General features: G+C 43.1%; 1 protein-coding gene across 8 annotated transcripts in view; it reads right to left on the minus strand.

Moving 5' to 3' along the window:
- Window positions 1–18,849, minus strand: part of MARK3 (microtubule affinity regulating kinase 3) — a 167,968-nt gene that overhangs the window by 54,857 nt on the left and 94,262 nt on the right. For all 8 annotated transcript variants that reach the window (XM_082275348.1, XM_082275344.1, XM_082275346.1 and 5 more), the window contains exons 6-10: window positions 11,077–11,147; window positions 9,587–9,643; window positions 8,065–8,301; window positions 5,055–5,174; window positions 2,832–2,931 (exon numbers count right to left, since the gene is read on the minus strand). In XM_082275348.1, the coding sequence (XP_082131474.1) occupies window positions 2,832–2,931; window positions 5,055–5,174; window positions 8,065–8,301; window positions 9,587–9,643; window positions 11,077–11,147 (585 nt within the window). The remainder of the gene's footprint in view (window positions 1–2,831; window positions 2,932–5,054; window positions 5,175–8,064; window positions 8,302–9,586; window positions 9,644–11,076; window positions 11,148–18,849) is intronic.

Below are 18,849 nucleotides of genomic sequence, written 5' to 3' on the forward strand. Positions count from 1 at the left end.
CGAATTATGTGGCACTTTGTGTTGGTCTATCAATTAAAATCTCAATAAAATAAATGTTTTTGGATGCAATGTGCCAAAAAGTAGAACATTTTAAAAGGGGTGTGAATACTTTTTCAAGGCACTGGAAGTGAATTTTTTTTCTATGTGCTAGCAAGTAAACTATTCGCCCTATTGAGTAGTAGATAGCATCCTATTTAGAGATGTAAAGTGGTTTTAAAAGCATTTTCGATCCAGCGATGTGTATGAGACCAGCTGCTCTCCTGGGTCTCTGCCTCCTGATTGACAGAGACAGCAGTGGGAGCCATAGGCTCCCGCTGCCAATCACAGCTCACAGCCAATGAGGAAAGAGCATGGGGCAGAGCCAACCCCCGTTCTGTGTATATACACAGAGCAGGGCTCGGGAGCAAGCACGCACAAGTGCCTTTATATCAAGCTGCTTGCTATGGGGGCACTTGGAGAAGAGGAGGGGCCAGGAGCGCTGACGTGGGACCCGAGAAGAGGAGGATCAGGGCTGCTCTGTGCAAAACCATTACCCAGAGCAGGTACTGTAAGTATAACATGTTTGATAATGAAAAAAAAAAAAAAATACTTTTAATATCACTTTAACTTAGGTAGAACAGTTGCTGCATTATTTAGACATAGAGTAATTTTAAACTCTGTGTGGTTCCTGTGCAATTCACATGCAGTGCGATTTCAGCACATCCATTTTGATTAGGCTGAAATCACACTGCATGAAAAGTAGTGCATGCACTGGTTTTTGAAACGCACTGCGACCAGATTGTATGGTACTTTTGTACCATGTGAGCCGATGCAGGCAAATGCACTGTTTGCGATCAGCGTTTGGGGTGTCGTTAACTTTACACTGTCACCCACTGCAGAACACAAAGGCAGAGCTATTGGAATGTGGTGAGGGAAACATTGGGAACGTAGTTTTCCCGCACTGTATTTTAGAGTAAACGGGACCTAAAGGAGGGAAAGTCTCAGTTGTCACAGAATACACATGTCCCCACTGGAAGATTTCCCATCAATTCCTGTTTTGTGAAAGTTTAAAAAGTGGGATTTTTTTCCCTCACTTTACAGTGGTTCTAAAGCCTCAAGGGTTTTTTACCTTACTGCATTCAATGCATTAAAGTGGAAGTAAACCCTCCTATAATTTTTAAACAAGGAAGCTGCCATTTTGGCCTCTGTTTGATCTTCAACTGCCATGATGCTGCACATATGATCAGCTAGGACATCAGCAATTTAATGGTTTGACAGCTTGGTTGAGAGCACAACCAAGGTGACAGTTACATTCCCGCATTCAGCTTTAATGCGGAGTTCCACCCAAAAGTGGAACTTCCGCTCATTCTACAGTATGTGTAGCTGCTGACTTAATTTTTGGAGGGGGAGGCTGGAACACTGCTTCAAGATAAGAAAAACCTTCTGAATCACAAACTCGCCCCCTCACCCCCCTTCTACTTACCTGAACCCCATTACGATCCAGCGCTGTATATGAGCCGAGGCTCTCCTGGCTTTGTTCCTCCTCCCTGAGCAAATTAATAGCAGTGGGAGCCATTGGCTCCCATTTTGGACAATCAACTCCAGTGACGAGGGAACGGGGCCAAGTCCCACTGTCTGTGTCAATAGATGCAGCAGCAGCGCTCGGGAGCGAAACTGCAAAAGTGCCCCCATGGGTACCAGGTTCCTTTTGGGGGCACCAGCAAGAGAGGAGGAGCAAGGAGTGCCAGCGGGGGACCTGAGAAGAGGAGGATCTGGGTGGCTTTATGCAATTCTATTGCACAGAGAAGGTAAGTATAGACAGGTTTATTTAAAAAAAAAAAATCCTTTACAATCACTTCAGTCCCGGTAACAATGGCCATCAGGGCAAAGAGTAATTTCCCCAGCAAGAACCCCTGACAACTATCCACCATAAAAAAAAAAATAGTTTGGCATTATGAAATGATTTCTCCATCTGCCTCTTCATTATTCCTCCCAAAGAGTACAATAAAATATGTATGTAAAGCTAAAACTTCCTTTTGGCTTTAGATAGACGTTGTGGTTAAAAATCCATATCTGTCTGTTCTGTTGAGGAAATCTCCCCACTTCCTGTTTTAGAGATGCAAAATAAAGTGAAAGGAAATCTCTACAAAGCTGGGGGAAATTTATGGCACTTTTCCACTGCAAGTACCGGCTCGGCTCTACTCGACCCTGCTTGGCCCGGTTTGCTTTTCCATTACTGGTACCGCATGGTACGGTGTTGGAACGGTTCAGTATGGTTTGCTTTTCCACTAAAGTAGTACTAAAGTTAAGTGGGCGGGATAACAACGATTCTCTGACCAATCAGTGGCTAGTAGTGACTGCATGCAAAGGATTGTGGGATATGGTACCGGTATGGTACCTCTTGGAACCACAATCGAGGTGGCACAGTTTTAGAGACCCGTAACGTTCGGTTCCATGTAGTGGAAAAGCGCCGCCGTACCGAACCGTTCCTACATCGTACCGTGCGGCACCAGCAGTGGAAAAGCACAAAAGCGAGCCGAACCGTTCAGTTCTATGCAGTGGAAAAGCGCCATTAGAACTATTTTAGACCATAGATCACTGAAAAATGTCCCCACAGATAGATTTCCTCTCTATGCTTTTTTGGGACAACTTTTAGATTTAGTATTTCCAAGCAATTTCTGTCTCGGTCACAATTTGTGCTTTATAGGCCATCAGAGGCAGGCCATCACTGCTAACACTTGCTGAAAAAATAAAATGTTGACAGACAGTAATGTCATATAGTCATGTGCAGCTGTCCCCGTCAGAGCATATAGACTTTTCTGCATAAGCAGACAAGCAAAACAATTGATTACCTATTCGTTTCTGGTCTGCAATATCAAGCTCTGGCTCAACAAATGGTTTCAGTTCGTCCTCTTCATGCCCTGCATTGATCCATCTGTCCTTCATTATTTGCTAAAATGGAAACACAGAGATGCAACAAGAGAAGAGCAGGGGAGAGGGGGAAATAAAGAAAATTTGTGAAAGCACAGCACAGGTTAAATGAGCCAGTAAGACATCCCACCGGCTGTCAAGTCTGCTTATTAAGTCACACAACACCTTCTTCTAAAAAGGAGTCAGCATACAAATTAGCAAAGGAGAAAACCACTTAAGCATAAGAGCTTCAAAGCTTGGCAAAGACGAAGGCACAGCAATATCTGTATTTGCGTTAATACACAGGGCTCATTAACGGGCTTATGTTATGGTTACATCAGCCTCTTCCAAGTGAACCTCACAGAGAGAAGCCTAGATCAGTAAATGGCATTGAGACGCCAGTGAAAGACTAAAGCTGGCTACACATACAATTTCCTTTAGATTTACCTTCAACTATGTAGTGCAAGGCTCCGGCCTGATTGCATACAAATTACAAGTGTTTAGGTTTGACCTCATTATATGGTTTTGGTAAATCTAAAGGAAAATTTGACAAGAAAGTTGTATAATGTGTAGCCAGCTTTAAAGGGCCAATCATCTTAAAAACTAAAACACTATACCCTTTATTAAAACAATGTACCAAAAAAGCCTTATGTGCTTAAAAATAGAATATAGGTATAGTGTTCTTAAAGAGGAAGTAAACCCTCCTCTGCAACTTTTACCTATAGGTAAGCCTATCTTAAGGCTTACCTATAGGTACTGTAAATATCTCCTAAACATGCCCTGTTTAGGAGATATTTATCTTACATGCAATGCAGCCAGTGACGTCACTGGCGCATGCGCTCTGAAGGAACGGCCGCTGGTGCCGTTCCTATCGGCTCCCGCGCGCGTTCGCGGGAGTGACGTCACCGCGGCTCCGGCCAATCAGCTGGCCGGATGCCGCGAACCCGGAAGACAGGCGATTGAACATGTCGCCCATCATACAGGTAAGCGGACGGCACGGCGGGGGCTCGTTCTAAGGTATTTCATAATGGGCTAGTATGCGATGCATACTAGCTCATTATGTGTTTCTCTTTCAGGTCGAAAAAAAAAAAAAAGTTTGTATGGGTTTACAACCTCTTTAAAGTCTACACCCCTCTGTAAAGGAGAGAAAGGAGGATGATGAGCACTATAGGGATAACGGTAACGATAAGTAGAAAAAAAAAAGGGGGGGGGGGACAGTAATTCTGAACAAAAGTCAGTGAGACAATGTTTGAAATAGAAATAAAGTTCAAATGCAGTTGGAAAATCAAAAAACAAGTAGACGATGCTGGTGCCGGATCGCACTGGGTGCACAGAGCAAGTCTTCAGCCAGCTCGCAGAGTATGAAGCAGCTCTGTGTAAAATAGACAAGGGGGGTAAAGAGGGTGGCGCCAATCTCAGTGCAGCAAGTTTAAAAAGACCATTTATTGTAATAAGGCACTCACATATGGTACTGTAATACAAGCATGAAGATCATGGGGCATGCTGTGGGGATGCAGTCCTGGCGGCAGGTAGATTCCGGTGTCTCGCAGCACTCTGGCTACTCCGGTGGGGTCCAGGGCTCTTCTCCTCCCTGCACCGGGAGCCCCAGACCCCACCGGAGCAGTCAGAGTGCTGCGAGACACCGGAATCTACCTGCCGCCAGGACTGCATCCCCACAGCATGCCCCATGATCTTCATGCTTGTATTACAGTACCATATGTGAGTGCCTTATTACAAAAAATTTTCTTTTTAAACTTGCTGCACTGAGATTGGCGCCGCTCTTTCCCCACACCTCTGTAAAGGCCAGGATTTTGAAATGGGGGAAAAAAAAAAAAAAATCAAGAGAAATCATTTTAGAGTTTTTTCCACCTTTAACCACTTGACCTCCAGAAGATTTACCCCCCTTCATGACCAGGCCATTTTCCATTTTTTGCTTTATTGCACTGCGTTACTTTAACTGACAATTGCACGGTCATATAACACTGTACATAAATTATCTACTTGAATTATAGCTACCGTGTGTGGTTACTGCTCAGCATATTACACCTTTACAGTGTCACCAAAGTAAACATTCAGTTTCAAGTGGTTTAATCTATTCCCACCAGAGGGATGGAGTTAAAAATGAAAACAGTTAGCTGTATGCTTTACAGACTTTGATCCTGTACCTCTAGAGTGCCCCTTTTGGTTGGGTTTAGCACCAGGAACCGCTTGAGAAGATTTTCACAGTCTGTTGACATGTAAAAGGGAATTCGGTACTTCCCTCGTAGTACTCTTTCCCTTAATTCCTAGGAAGAAAGAAAAAAAAAATGATTTTAGGATTTAAAAAAACAAAAACTATTTAAAATCAGTAGTAAAAGTTTATAAAGTAGCGACACAAGTACAACAGGCATTTTGAATTTAAACTGAGTTGCAATCCCAGTTTTTAAGCCCAGAACTTTGCTTCTTCACTAGCTCCATCTTCAGGATTCCCACAATCATCATCTTCTGTGGGGGGGCCCATCCCCTATTGAAGTCTGAAGATGCAAGCCATACATGATGAAAATAGGGTTTTTGCATTTGCCACAAAATTATTTTCTTGGAGTCCATTGAGAGACACAGACGTCTAACCTTTAGGTAATACTGCCTCCTGCAGGAAAACTGGACAAATAAAAAAAAAAAAAATGGCCAGTCAAAGTTAACCCCTCCCACTACCAGCGTGTCTCAGTCCTGTGGCAAAGTGGTACGGAGAGCTCATGGCGGTAGGAGAAATCTATGTACGTCAATGAACTTCAAGGAAAAAAAAAAAAAATTATGGAGAGTACAAAAATCTGCTTTTTTGTTGATTAAGGGGCAAAGGAAATCTTTAAACTTCAGAATGTTCAAAAAGCAGAACTGAGGGGTGGGCAATGCAGCAAACAAAAGCCAACTGGTCCAAAAAAAAAAAAAAGAAAGAGGAAGAAGAAGAAACCGGTGTACCCTTATGGGTATTGGCACGCTCCGCATTGGTAGGAGCCGAAGCGGTTTCTAAATTTGGAATTATTAGCAGTGGACCGACTCCTCAGGTACAAGCCTGGAGCGACTCAGATTCTCTATCCGGTTTAGCCCAGGCATTGTTGGATTCTGAGTCATCAGCTGTGGACACTGATTCTGAGGTGGATGATCCGATGACGTAAAACTCTAGGAGCCAAGGGCAAAATAACTTCAGGCTGCAGACACTGGCACCATCGTGAGCTTTTATTTAGTGTAATAATTTCAGTGTATAAATCTTTTAGCTCATTCCACATTTTTGCACCCTATTTAGACAAATGGTGTCACATACAACTGGCTACAAAAGCACACTATGAAGCTACCAAATAGTAAGGGTTACACAAACCTTGGGAAAACACCTTCAAACCATTCACTCTTCAATCTTTAGTGGCAGCAAAGTTGATGCAACATAGCCATATGGATGTACTGAATCCAGTTTGCATAAAGTATGCAAGTAATGGGAAAGGAATTCACTTGTATGAAATTAAAACAATACTAACATATGCGCTGCTTGTCATCGCTAGGTGTGGTATGTCTAGAACCTACTTGGAAATTCTATAATGGAACATTTGCAGAACAGGGCAGATTCACATTAATTGTAGAATTAGTCCAGGTGGTCTCAAAATGTGTTAGTGGGAGGCTGCCAATACCTAGTCAATAAGCTATAGCAAAACATCAGAAGTTCTGATTTCACTCTATTACTTTGCTGAATTCATATTGTGGGTCAGTGATTCAAAGCAATGAAGATGCATACAACCAGAAAACTGACTTTTTAAAAAAAAAAAAAAAAAAACTCCTTCCGTGTTTTTTTTTTTTGTTTTATTTCCTTGACAGCATAATACTTTAAAAGTTAAAGCTAAGCTCCAGTCCCCCAATCATACGAGAACCCAGCAAGGCGGTCAGGAAAAGCTGCAAATACCGTAAGATTTGATTATTGGGTTTCCCAAAAGACTCCTGGGATCGATGACGCAGATATCCCAAGAGTTCACGGGACTCGCCTAATGACGTAATCACCTAGGCAGCCGGGACAGGAAGTGCGGCCCAAAGACAAAAAAAAAAAAAAAAAGAAGGTATTTACATAATGGAAAAAAAAAAAAAAAAATTGGGGCGGGGGCATTGCAAAGAGGAGAATTTATTTTTTTAAAAAGGTGGAACTCCCCTTTACCAATCTAGATTGTCTTGAGCAGATCCGGCATTCACATGCTTCCGGGGAAGAGGTGGAAGAAAAAAAAAAAAAAAAAAGCTGGCCTTTCATTGACATCATTAAAGACAAAATGTAGCCAATGGATTAAAGCTTTATTTATATGTCCAATGCCTAGTCATGTGGTCAGATCTATTCACTGTGAATTCTAGGGCCGGTTTCACACGGGCTTTAGCTTGTATAAGAGCAGTGTGAAGAGCAAGCTTTGATTAAGCATTTGCAGAGCTTTCAGCAAGCTTTGTTGACGCTACCATGGAGTACAATTCAGGAGTAGGGATGCACAGCACACAGCATAATGAAATACGTGGCTGTAGTTCCACCTACCTAAGGTACCATTCAGAAGCCTGCTAAATCTGATTGAGCTGGATTTTATAAACTCAAAAAGGATAGTGAACTAGATGGACCAGTTAAAAGGAGAAGTTCATCTTTTCAGAAAAAAAAATAAAGGCACTTTTTTTGCAGGTAAAAAAATGTGCATTTATTATTTTTTTGTTGCAGGAGCCTGTAAAGCCTTGCACCAGTAGATTCTTACAGGAAGAATGAACTACGAAAGCGCTCACAGTGGCGTGGTAGTTCATTGAAAACTACAAGCCGACAGTCGCAAAAGTAGTTTTCCGTTCACAGAACCCTGTGAATAAGAGACGCGGCTGGGTGGGCGGAGCCCCACACTGCCATGTTTTTTTTTTTTTTAATTTTGAATGCTAGCGGGTGGAGAAGAACCCCCGCAAGCTGGCACAGCAGAGATCAGGGAGGTGCGGGGGGCAGTGCATAACATTTTACACCCCGAATATGGATGTTACATTTAACGAAAGGTGAAGTAATCCTTTAAATCCAAAATTCTTTACCATAACTCTATTATACCTGTACTGATAGCACCAAGACGACACCATTCCTTTTCTTTATTTTACATACATAGATCGATTTGTTGTGGCATCTAATAATTTCTATAAACGCCCAAACAAACATACCTTTAAATTTTGGCCATCAAAGGGTAAAGATCCACTGACCAAAGTGTAAAGAATAACTCCTAAGCTCCAGACATCCACTTCAGGCCCATCGTACTTCTTCCCCTGGAAGAGCTCCGGAGCAGCGTAGGGTGGGCTCCCACAAAAAGTGTCCAGTTTATTTCCAACAGTAAACTCGTTACTAAACCCAAAGTCTGCTATTTTAATGTTCATATCTGCATCCAGTAAAAGGTTTTCTGCCTGCAATTCAAAGAAAATATAACTGCACATGGGGCAAATCAGACATTCAAAAAGCAGAACGTTTGTAGTTTACAGCCTTTATTGGCCAGCTTATTAACCCCTTCATGCTCACTGTGCACATCATCTGTGGCAGCTTGATGGTGGGCTTTAATTCCCAGCTGCTACATATCTGTACAGCTGGTATCCCTGGTATGTGCTGGTGGCGCTTAATCAGTGCCCACAGCACTGTGATTGCAGTGTCACCAACAGCTCCCAGTCACGATCAGGAGCTGGTGAAGCATGCTCCCAAACAGGTTTCCGCTGTGACAGCCAATCACAGTGTTTATATGACTGGGGGGTCCATGAAAAGCCTTGTTTAAATGGTCTGCTCCTGCTAGTTGGAAAGAGTTAAAGATAAAAGCTTTTGGGATATCTTCTTCCAACTTCCCAAAAGATTGCATTTGTAATAACTTATGCTAGCCTTTAGAGATGGGCTCTGGCGTGTTCGGGATCCCAGTCCCAGCCCACCTGCCAGATCCCAGTCCCAGCCCACCTGCCAGATCCCACCAGGAAGCTGACAGTGCACATCCATTGAGACATTGCCAGGTCCGCAGCTGCACAGACCAGTAAATGTCTCACTGCCTGTGATTGGCGGTGTGCAGTGTCGGCTTGCTGGCGGGATCGGGCAGGTGGGTTGGGACTAGGATCCCGAACACCCCCCCCTTAGCCCATCTCTACTAGCCATGCATCGCTGAAACTAACTTTATGCATTCATCAATGTTTTATAGTACAATGCCCGCTTGCCAAGTGCCTTATATAGTAGTACCGCAGCAAAGTAGCTCTCCTGCACTGGACCACATACTAAATACATGATCCAGCACTTCCGGGTAGTGGACCAGATTCCCTTTTTCTGGGGTCCCTCACCTGCGCTCTTGGCTCCTCTTCATCTGTCTACTATGAGGGCAAACGTGTGGGCTCAAGCCTGAGCAGGGCTGTGTGCCTCTATTGACACTCAGTGCGGCTCAGCCTTATCATAGGTGTGGTATAGGGAGGAGCAGAAGATACTGCTTCTGGGACATTTTTTTCTCCAATACGGGCTGCAGCCTATCACCTTGTGAAATGTTACAGTGTTACAATAATACAGTCTGATCACTGGGGGAGAGGTTACTGAGGAAATACTTCTTCCAGCCTGCAGAACACTAACACCACCTTGCCACAAACTCACTTATCTAAATTTAAATTATTATTTTTTTTCCCCCCCAACACAACCTTCAAAAAGAGTACAAACGCAGGTTGCTTTACTTACCTTAAGATCCCTATGAACAATGTGTTTTTGATGACAGTACTGCACTGCAGACACAATCTGCAAAAGAGAAAGCAACAGGTTACCTGCAACTTAATTATTCTCACAGAAACCTGCAAAGACCGCAAAGGGCATTTCCAAGCAAGTGATGAAGCTGCTCCATTGAACCTTTAAAATGTCCAAAAATTTTACACACAAAAGATAAGAGTGACACTTTCACAAACGCTACAGCAGAAATTGATACAATATCTTATTTACCCACAAATCTTGACAAAAAAAAAATAAATATATACACACACACACACACATATATATATATATACACACACATACATACATACATACACACACATATACGCACACACACACACTGCTCGTGGCACAAGGTGGTCAGTATGGCGAGGTACTGATTAGGATTGGAAATCACACCATTAGCATAAGCAGTTTGAAGGACATCAGAAGTCCAGGCATCGATTAAATCCCACTGATTAGGTGATCAGTGACAAATCATTGGATTTCATTCAACCCCTTAATACAGTATATGAACTTTGATCATATATGTATGCTATTTGCCAACCGCAACCCAATACCCGCGTCCAGCCGAGCGCAACCCAATACCCACGTCCCGCCGAGCGCAACCCAATACCCGCGTCCCGCCGAGCGCAACCCAATACCCGCGTCCCGCCGAGCGCAACCCAATACCCGCGTCCCGCCGAGCGCAACCCAATACCCGCGTCCCGCCGAGCGCAACCCAAAACCTGCCGACCGCAACAGTGGGACCAAGCTTTAGGCTCCATGTACAAGGGACGTTGTTAAAAGTCCCTTTGAATGCTGGAATTTTTAGGACGTTTGAAACGTCCGTTCGGTCGCGTTTGTACCTGCGTTTAGAACCGTTCCTAGAGGTCAAAAAAATTATTCCCCTTTAAAATGGAAAAACGCGAACGCTAAATGCAGGTCATCGCGTTCGGTCGCGTTTTTGCGTTTGAAACGCCGGGAAACACACGTTCGAACGCAAATAATTGCGTTCTACAAAAAAAAATCCCTGAACGCAACTGCCTGCAAATGACTGTAAATGACCCTGTGTACATGGACAGATAAGATAACATGGAGCTGCGTTCGGGGGCTTCTGAAAAAAACGTCCAACTGCTCCTAAACGGCCATTTCCAGCGTCCCGTGTACATGGAGCCTAAGTGTTGTAAAACACACCTGAAATTAAAGACTTTGCGAGTAGGGTGTGTCCCCTGGTGGTTTTTATTCTGCAGGGATTATAGAAAAGTTCTCATATCATAAATAAGAAATCTAAGCATTAAAAAAACCCCAGAGAACAAAATCAGAACACATTGTAAATGACTCACAGTTGCTATTTAGGGAAAATACACTCAAATCACGCTGAATGACTGTGCACATCTCCTACATTGTCTGCAGACTTTTTTTTTTTTTAAAGGCGAGGGGAAATATATGTTTTTAAAGGGAAATCTTTCCATTTTACACACCTGCCGGAATTTGGATCTTGCTTCCTTTTCCTTCATTCTTCCATGCGCTACTAAATAGTCGAACACTTCCCCTGCAGAGGAAATGAAGAGGAGAAAATGAAACCGAGAAGTAAACTCATCTGCTGTATTACTGCAACACGAATCATGAACAAAGCCCTCTTATCTCAAAGCCTAACGCTGGCCATACACTATAAGAAAAATCATTCAAACTCACTTTCGAAAAACACTCAGCCGTGAGAGCAAATGATAGTGCCATCATGTAATGACCGATAAATTGTTCAATGGACATAATGATTCAATTTTTTGTTTGTTTTGTCACATATACCTAGTGCAAACAGTTTGGACAAGAAACACTTTAACCTTTTAATTTATCGTTCGTTCAGCAGAAAATTTCCAAACCTGTCCTTAATTTTTTTCGGCTCAAAAACGTCACAACCGATACCAATTTGTGGCCATTAACTGGCCGAACAAACAAACTGTCCAAAATACAGATTATCGAACAATTTTTTTTATCTAGCATATGGGCACCATAAATGTAGTTAAAAATAAATGAAAAAGTGGGAAATACCTTACGTTCAGTGAGATGTCACCTCTTCCGATACAGAGCTTCCTCCCTCAATGCCCCACCTCTTCTGATACAGAGCTTCCTCCCCCAATGACCCACCTCTTCTGATACAGAGCTTCCTCCCCCAATGACCCACCTTTTCTGATACAGAGCTTCCTCCCCCAATGACCCACCTCTTCTGATACAGAGCTTCCTCCCCCAATGACCCACCTCTTCTGATACAGAGCTTCCTCCCTCAATGCCCCACCTCCTCTGATACAGAGCTTCCTCCCTCAATGCCCCACCTCTTCCGATACAGAGCTTCCTCCCCCAATGACCCACCTCTTCCGATACAGAGCTTCCTCCCCCAATGCCCCACCTCTTCCGATACAGAGCTTCCTTCCTCAATGCCCCACCTCTTCTGATACAGAGCTTCCTCCCCCAATGACCCACCTCTTCTGATACAGAGCTTCCTCCCCCAATGACCCACCTCTTCTGATACAGAGCTTCCTCCCTCAATGCCCCACCTCTTCTGATACAGAGCTTCCTCCCCCAATGCCCCACCTCTTCTGATACAGAGCTTCCTCCCCCAATGACCCACCTCTTCTGATACAGAGCTTCCTCCCTCAATGCCCCACCTCTTCTGATACAGAGCTTCCTCCCCCAATGCCCCACCTCTTCTGATACAGAGCTTCCTCCCCCAATGACCCACCTCTTCTGATACAGAGCTTCCTCCCAATGACCCACCTCTTCTGATACAGAGCTTCCTCCCAATGACCCACCTCTTCTGATACAGAGCTTCCTCCCAATGACCCACCTCTTCTGATACAGAGCTTCCTCCCCCAATGACCCACCTCTTCTGATACAGAGCTTCCTCCCCCAATGACCCATCTCTTCTGATACAGAGGGTGTTAAAACGAAAGGAAGCCACCACAAGCACTCACCGAGTGTGCCTGACTATGCCCACTGTTCTTGCCCAGCTCGTCCATTCATAGAAGATGGTACTATAGGTAATGAAAGGATCTATGAATGGAGGGGCAGACCTTTCAATCAATAATTTTACCATGATACTGAAGAAAGGAAAACGCTGCTCCAGGTGTATAGTGTGTGGTAATTGCCAGGAGATAGGATATCCAATAGAGTGCTGGCCCCGGCCCGCCTCCGTGGGAACACTTTTAGAAAAAAGAAATAGCCGCACATCCAGGGATTCCAATAAGTTTCAAATACCTTTAATTCCAAAATGTTGCAAGTGATGACACCAAAGACACCAACATGAAGTCTCGTAGGAGACGAGACTTCATGTTGGTGTCTTTGGTGTCATCACTTGCAACAATTTGGAATTAAAGGTATTTGAAACTTATTGGAATCCCTGGATGTGCGGCTATTTCTTTTTCTACAATCATTTTACCATCCTCCATTCATAGATCCAATTTCATTCATGGAAGCTGTAGTACCAGCTTTGATGAATGGAGGTGGTGGGCGGAAAGGGAAGGCATAGTTGGGCATAGTTGGGAGTGCCTGTGACAGCTCCCTTAGCTCCATTATTCCCTGCCACATGGTGGCGGGGTGAGGCATCAGAGGAGGAAGATTTCTGCTAAAGGATGACACAGCAGCAGCATCAGGTACACATCTCACTTTTTTTTTAATTTGAAAAAAAAACTTAGAATCACAAAAAAGGCACAAACAAGTATAAAGTGCAGATAAAAGAGCCAGCCCAGACTTGCAGCAGTCTGCAGTCCCTGTTTCTACAACCATTGTTAGGCAAAAAAAAAAAGTTTACAAAAGTAATAAAAATTAACAGATTAAAATTGTATACATAAAAAACCAAGTAAAATAAAAATAATTGACTCAAAGCTATTAAAGTACCCCCTTGTCTATATCGGCTCCCTGAAAGCCTGACAGTGGGAGGTCCAGAACTATAGAATGATCTACTGCATTTCACGAGCTGTCTCATTAAAGTGGAAGTAAACCCCCCCTTTTTTAACTTGTATCTACAGGTAAGCCTATAATAAGGCTTACCTGTATGTACAGTGAATATCTTCCAAACTTGCACAGTTTAGGAGTTTTTCACGCTGCATGCAGCCGGTGATGTAACCTGCGCATGCGCTCTGAAAGGATGGCAAACATGCCATTCCTTAAGAGCCCCCGTACCCTCCATGACTCCCGTGTGCATGCGTGGGAGTGAGGTCATCACAGCACGATCAATCAGACGGCCAGAGCGCGTGAACCCGGGAAGAAGAACGGGTGAAGGATGGAAGCTCCCTCAGTGGTGACAGCGCGCTGTCTGGATCCCAAGATGGGCTAAAGGCCTCTATTAATGGGCTTTGGACTTGTTAGCGATGACAGTTTTGAGATGCTTTTGCGTTTAAAGCTCAGACAGGTGCTATTAACCTGCAGTTGATCTCTTCTGACCCGTTTAACCTCTTGCTCTCCATGTTACGCATATATGCAGTGGCAAAGAACCCCACGTGTGTCCATAAAAGTGATAGAGCCTTCTATGCTGAGTGCACAGTGACTGAGCTGTAAAAAGACAGAGCTTGGTCCATACAAATGATCAGGAATTGGCGGGATGGGCTCCCGATCATGTGACCACTGTGACCCAGCCAATCACATGATCAGTTGATCCTTCCCACGCCCCTCCAGCCTGTGTCTTAGAATAAGAGGTGAAGCCTCCAGCAATCTACATGTAATATCCCAACACCATTGTGTTTATCAGGTTAGTGGGCATGGAGGAGGGAGGGAGTCAGTGGGCTGTCTTTTACCAATGTGTATACGCCCACATGTGTGACTATTGTCACATGACCTGCTCAGATGTGATGGGGAATAAAAGGCTCAAAGTAGAAACTACACTAAAAACTGAGCGCACTGATGTGACCTAGCTGCCAGCCCTGCTCTGCAGAATCCCTAGCTACAGTGGGAACATGGACAGGAGGGGGGGTAGGCGGGGGGGGGGGGGGGGATAGAGACAGACAGAAAACAACACAATCTACCAACACAATCTACAATCTACTACAGATATGGCCATATGGTGGGACCAAATCCCCATTTTTATTTATGGATTGTCTTCATATTTGATAGTCATTTATTTTGCATGTGTGCGCTATGCTTTTTTAATATTTATACAATTTTACCCTTGTCTCATGATGGCCATGAAGTCCTAAAGGGGTACCAGACACAATTACCATGTGTCTATAGTTTTTTGTTTCTGATTTTGGACATGACCTCATTGTTATCTCATCCACTTTCGTTTCCTCATCTCCTTGTTCCCACATTGCTACACTAAGAGGGTGCCTCTCTTCTCTTTTATAGTCTGTAGCTCCTGCTGGACTTTGCTTCTAATCCCCTTGTGGAGGCACATTTGTAGACGGACATTTTATGGCTACACAATCGCAATGCTATAATCTTTTTATATGGACTATACACTGAAGGACTTATGAATAAAAGGTTGTGGAACGAAACATCTGAGTTTCCATTATTTCTTATGGGGAAATTCGCTTTGATATACGAGTGCTTTGGTTTACATTTATGTTTCCGGAACTAGTTATGCTCGCATTTCAAGGTTTTACTGTTATTTGTTCGGTGACAGGCTCACTTTAAAACTGCTGACTAGCTTGCCAGAATGAACTAAACAGGAAAATGGTTACATGCCCAAACTGTACAATTTGGTTTTGTGTAAGAAGGTTTCGTAGGAATAATAAGCAATGCTGATCTTTAAAGCTGTGATCACTCACTTCAAACTACTAAGCCCGTCCTTATTAGGAACATTTGAGGTTACGCCCTAAAAAGCTAAATTTTCAGAACATGACCTTCTGCTCTGGCACTTTCCTCTGTAAAATAAACTTCCTCTCCCTGTACTTCATTAACACCGCTGACCACAGAGCACACACAGCACTGCTGCCAAGAAAACACACTAAGCAGACATATTTACAAGGGAAACACAATTTCACAAGAGCACGGCAGAGGAGAAAAGTGGCCTACTAAAATGATCCCTTCTTCTGCACTAAGGTCTAAAGAAAACTTGGCAATGTTCAGTACTACTGCTTTGGGGGAACTGCAAGTCCCATTCATTTTACAAGCCTGTCCCAAGCATTCATCTCCAGCTTCTAGGGGAAGCCAATATACAGAAAACAGACCAGCACGGATAAAGATATTGATGTGGTTTTAATGTGCAATCTAGGGTTTGATTTAATCTATATGGAACTCCAGAAACAAAACTACATACATACTAGAAATACATACACAGTTGATGTAAAAAGTCACTTTCATTGATGGCAGGTGTATGTACTGACTATTTAACAGGAGTCTGAATGTGATTGGTTAATTCTGAACACAGCCACTGAAATAGTGTAGCGAGAGGGAAAAAAGTTATGGCTGCATAAGTGTACACACCCTCTTATAATTGGGTGTGTACACTTATGCATTCATTTTTCCTCCCACTACACAATTTCAGTTGATTTTTAATTGAATTAACAGTGTAGTAGGCAGTGCTTTACCCAACTCTTCCATAATAAAACCCCATAACAAAAAAAGTAATGTATAGACGTAATGTATGTAAATACTTGATGAAGGTTACCCAAGTCCATCAACTCCTTCCCCATGTGACAGCACTGGGCAATCATGAACCACCAGCGCTGTCAAGAGAGGGCGAGTAAAGTCCCATGCTCACTCATACTCAGAAGTGCCAGGTATTTCATTTTGTTCCCAGAACTAAAACAAAGCAGCATGGGAGCAAAGCAAAATAAGTATATGCATCTGGGGAGGGGGGGGGGGGGGGAGCCCAGTTACCCTTTTACTTTTTCCCTGCATAGGCAAAGGTAAGTTCACAACAAGGGCCCAATTAAACCGCAAGTTTTTTTCATGCATTGATGCATCGAATGGGCTGCAATATACCTCAATGTAGAGATTCACCGAAATTCTGGTCAGCAGAAACATCAGTTGAAAATAGTGTTTTCGGCATTGACCCGATAAAAAAAAAAAATGATGACGCCCAGTGGGAAGAGCGAAATGTGTAAGCCGGGAATTAGCGTCCAATGTCATTACCGGTGGTTGGAACCCACGCCAAGGTGGCGCTCACCACACGATTTTTAGAGGCTGATCGATCTGAATTTTACCTGTAAGCGTACATTGATAAAAAAAAAAAAGTGCCGATAATGGCGCAGAAAACGCATGTGATTATTCCGGGATTTTAATGTGCTTATGGTGTGTTTTACATAGGTCATGTGTCTCAAAAAAGAGAACACAGGTGCGTTATTGATGCATTCTTGCAGGCTTTTAAATGCATTTCAAAAGGGAGGTGCCTTTTTTGGTGCAGTTTTTTTTTTTTAACTGACCAAAAATGCAGCAAGCAAGATTTTTTTAACACCCCAACAGAAGCGCAAAGGACGTAATTTAAATGGATACTTTTTCTGAGCTGTGCTTAAGTTGCCAATAATGGCTGACAATAAACTCATTCTTTTAAAGTCATGATATTGACTAAAAAAAACAAAAAATAAATAAAAAAAGATAATATTAATAACAATTATATATAAAAATCTATATATTAAAAAATAAATAAACGGCCATATGTATCCTGAATTTTTAGTTTCGGTACCAGAATTTCCATTTGGCGCACCTCTAGTAATGTAGCTTACAAGTCCTTCAATGTAGTCTCTTAGAAAGGTTTTTTTTTTACTTGGTAATCCTGTGAACAACACTTCTTATCACTGAGTAGCTACACTTATCCCTCCACTGTATATATGGAGCCATGGTAGTCACCCGGGTTGGCCTTCAAACAATGTCTTTAGATTAGTCTTTCTTTCCCCCCAAACAGCCAGAGGACCAAAGGAAAAAAAATAATAATGAACAGATTCTTTTAACCACACAAGCAAAGTGGATAGAGGAATCCTCCCACTGGCGCATTAATCAGCGGCTGTAGCCAGCTAATCGGGGCACATTTTCCAACAAGCACATTTAAAACAAAAGACAACATAACAATCGACTTCTGTTGACCAGGCATGGACACATGGATCGAAAGTCCCCGCTGAATCGGATGGATTTTGACTTGTTTATGGCCAGCTAAAGGTATCTGCCTTTGTTAATCTCCATAAAATGGATAATTACATAAGGAAGATAACATTGTTTTACGCTTTCAGGAAGTGACAAGGACAAATTATATCCAGACAAGATCAGCATGTATTTTCTGTATTGATTGAGAATGTACTTAGAGCAGACCTTCACCTTCTTCAAGTTCCTTTTATACCACCCCTCCTCCCTGCCTGCAGAAGTAGCAGGCTATTTATTTTTTTCTTCTTAGAAAAAAAAAAGTTCAGCCCCTGCTCCCCATGCACGTCATTCACCTTAGGCAAATGACACGCACCCTGCCCACGGACACTCCTGGGATATGCTGTCCATTCAAAGAAAGGAGGAGGGGCATGTTATTGAGAGGCCCGCCTGCTGAACCCAGAAGATCCAGAGGGCCTCTTGATGACGTCAGAATGAACATGGGCTGTGAGTCCTCTCACTCCTGGAGCTGTGACCAGGCATGAAAGGGTCTCAGCAGGACGATACTGGATGGGGGGGGGGGGGGGTGTGTATCTGAAATGTGCAGATAACACCATCAGATAAGCTGGCTCATTACAAAAAAAAAAAAAAAATGGAGGGTTTTGATTAGGTGTCAGACAGATGTCCTCTTTAACCTGGAAAAAGAAAAACCAAACGGCAGCCACAACATTTAAGGAGAGCGGCTGGCCCGGATATGGAGGATTGTCCTTGTCCTTCATTGCTCCCTATGGCCTCCTCCGATTTCCTCTTCCATTGTGTTCAGGGGAATGAGCACCTGTCCGGAAATACTATCTAAATTACTACCTGCCTGGCTATCCATATAATAAGATTTGGAATGAGGATGAAATATAGTATCTTGTGGAAGTGGATATGAGGAAGTAACGCTATTTTTGCTATAGCATTGGGGTACTACAAGCGTACACTAATACGGCGTGTGCTGATTATATATATATATATATATATATATATATATATACATATACACACACACACACACACGCACCCCAATACTCTGGTTGCATATATTTAACACAAATCCACCGCTCCACCACTATCATACCTCCATATAAAATCCACCCTTTTTAGATATTTTTTGAGCCTACCTATGGAACTACCGCTTGCCTTATGACTTTGCACACGAGGGAACACGATTTGTTTTTTTGGTCTCTTAAAGCCCTGAAGAAGCAAAA

The sequence above is a fragment of the Pelophylax lessonae genome, assembly GCF_965119305.1.
Source record: "Pelophylax lessonae genome assembly, chromosome: 13".
Lineage (NCBI taxonomy): Eukaryota > Metazoa > Chordata > Amphibia > Anura > Ranidae > Pelophylax > Pelophylax lessonae.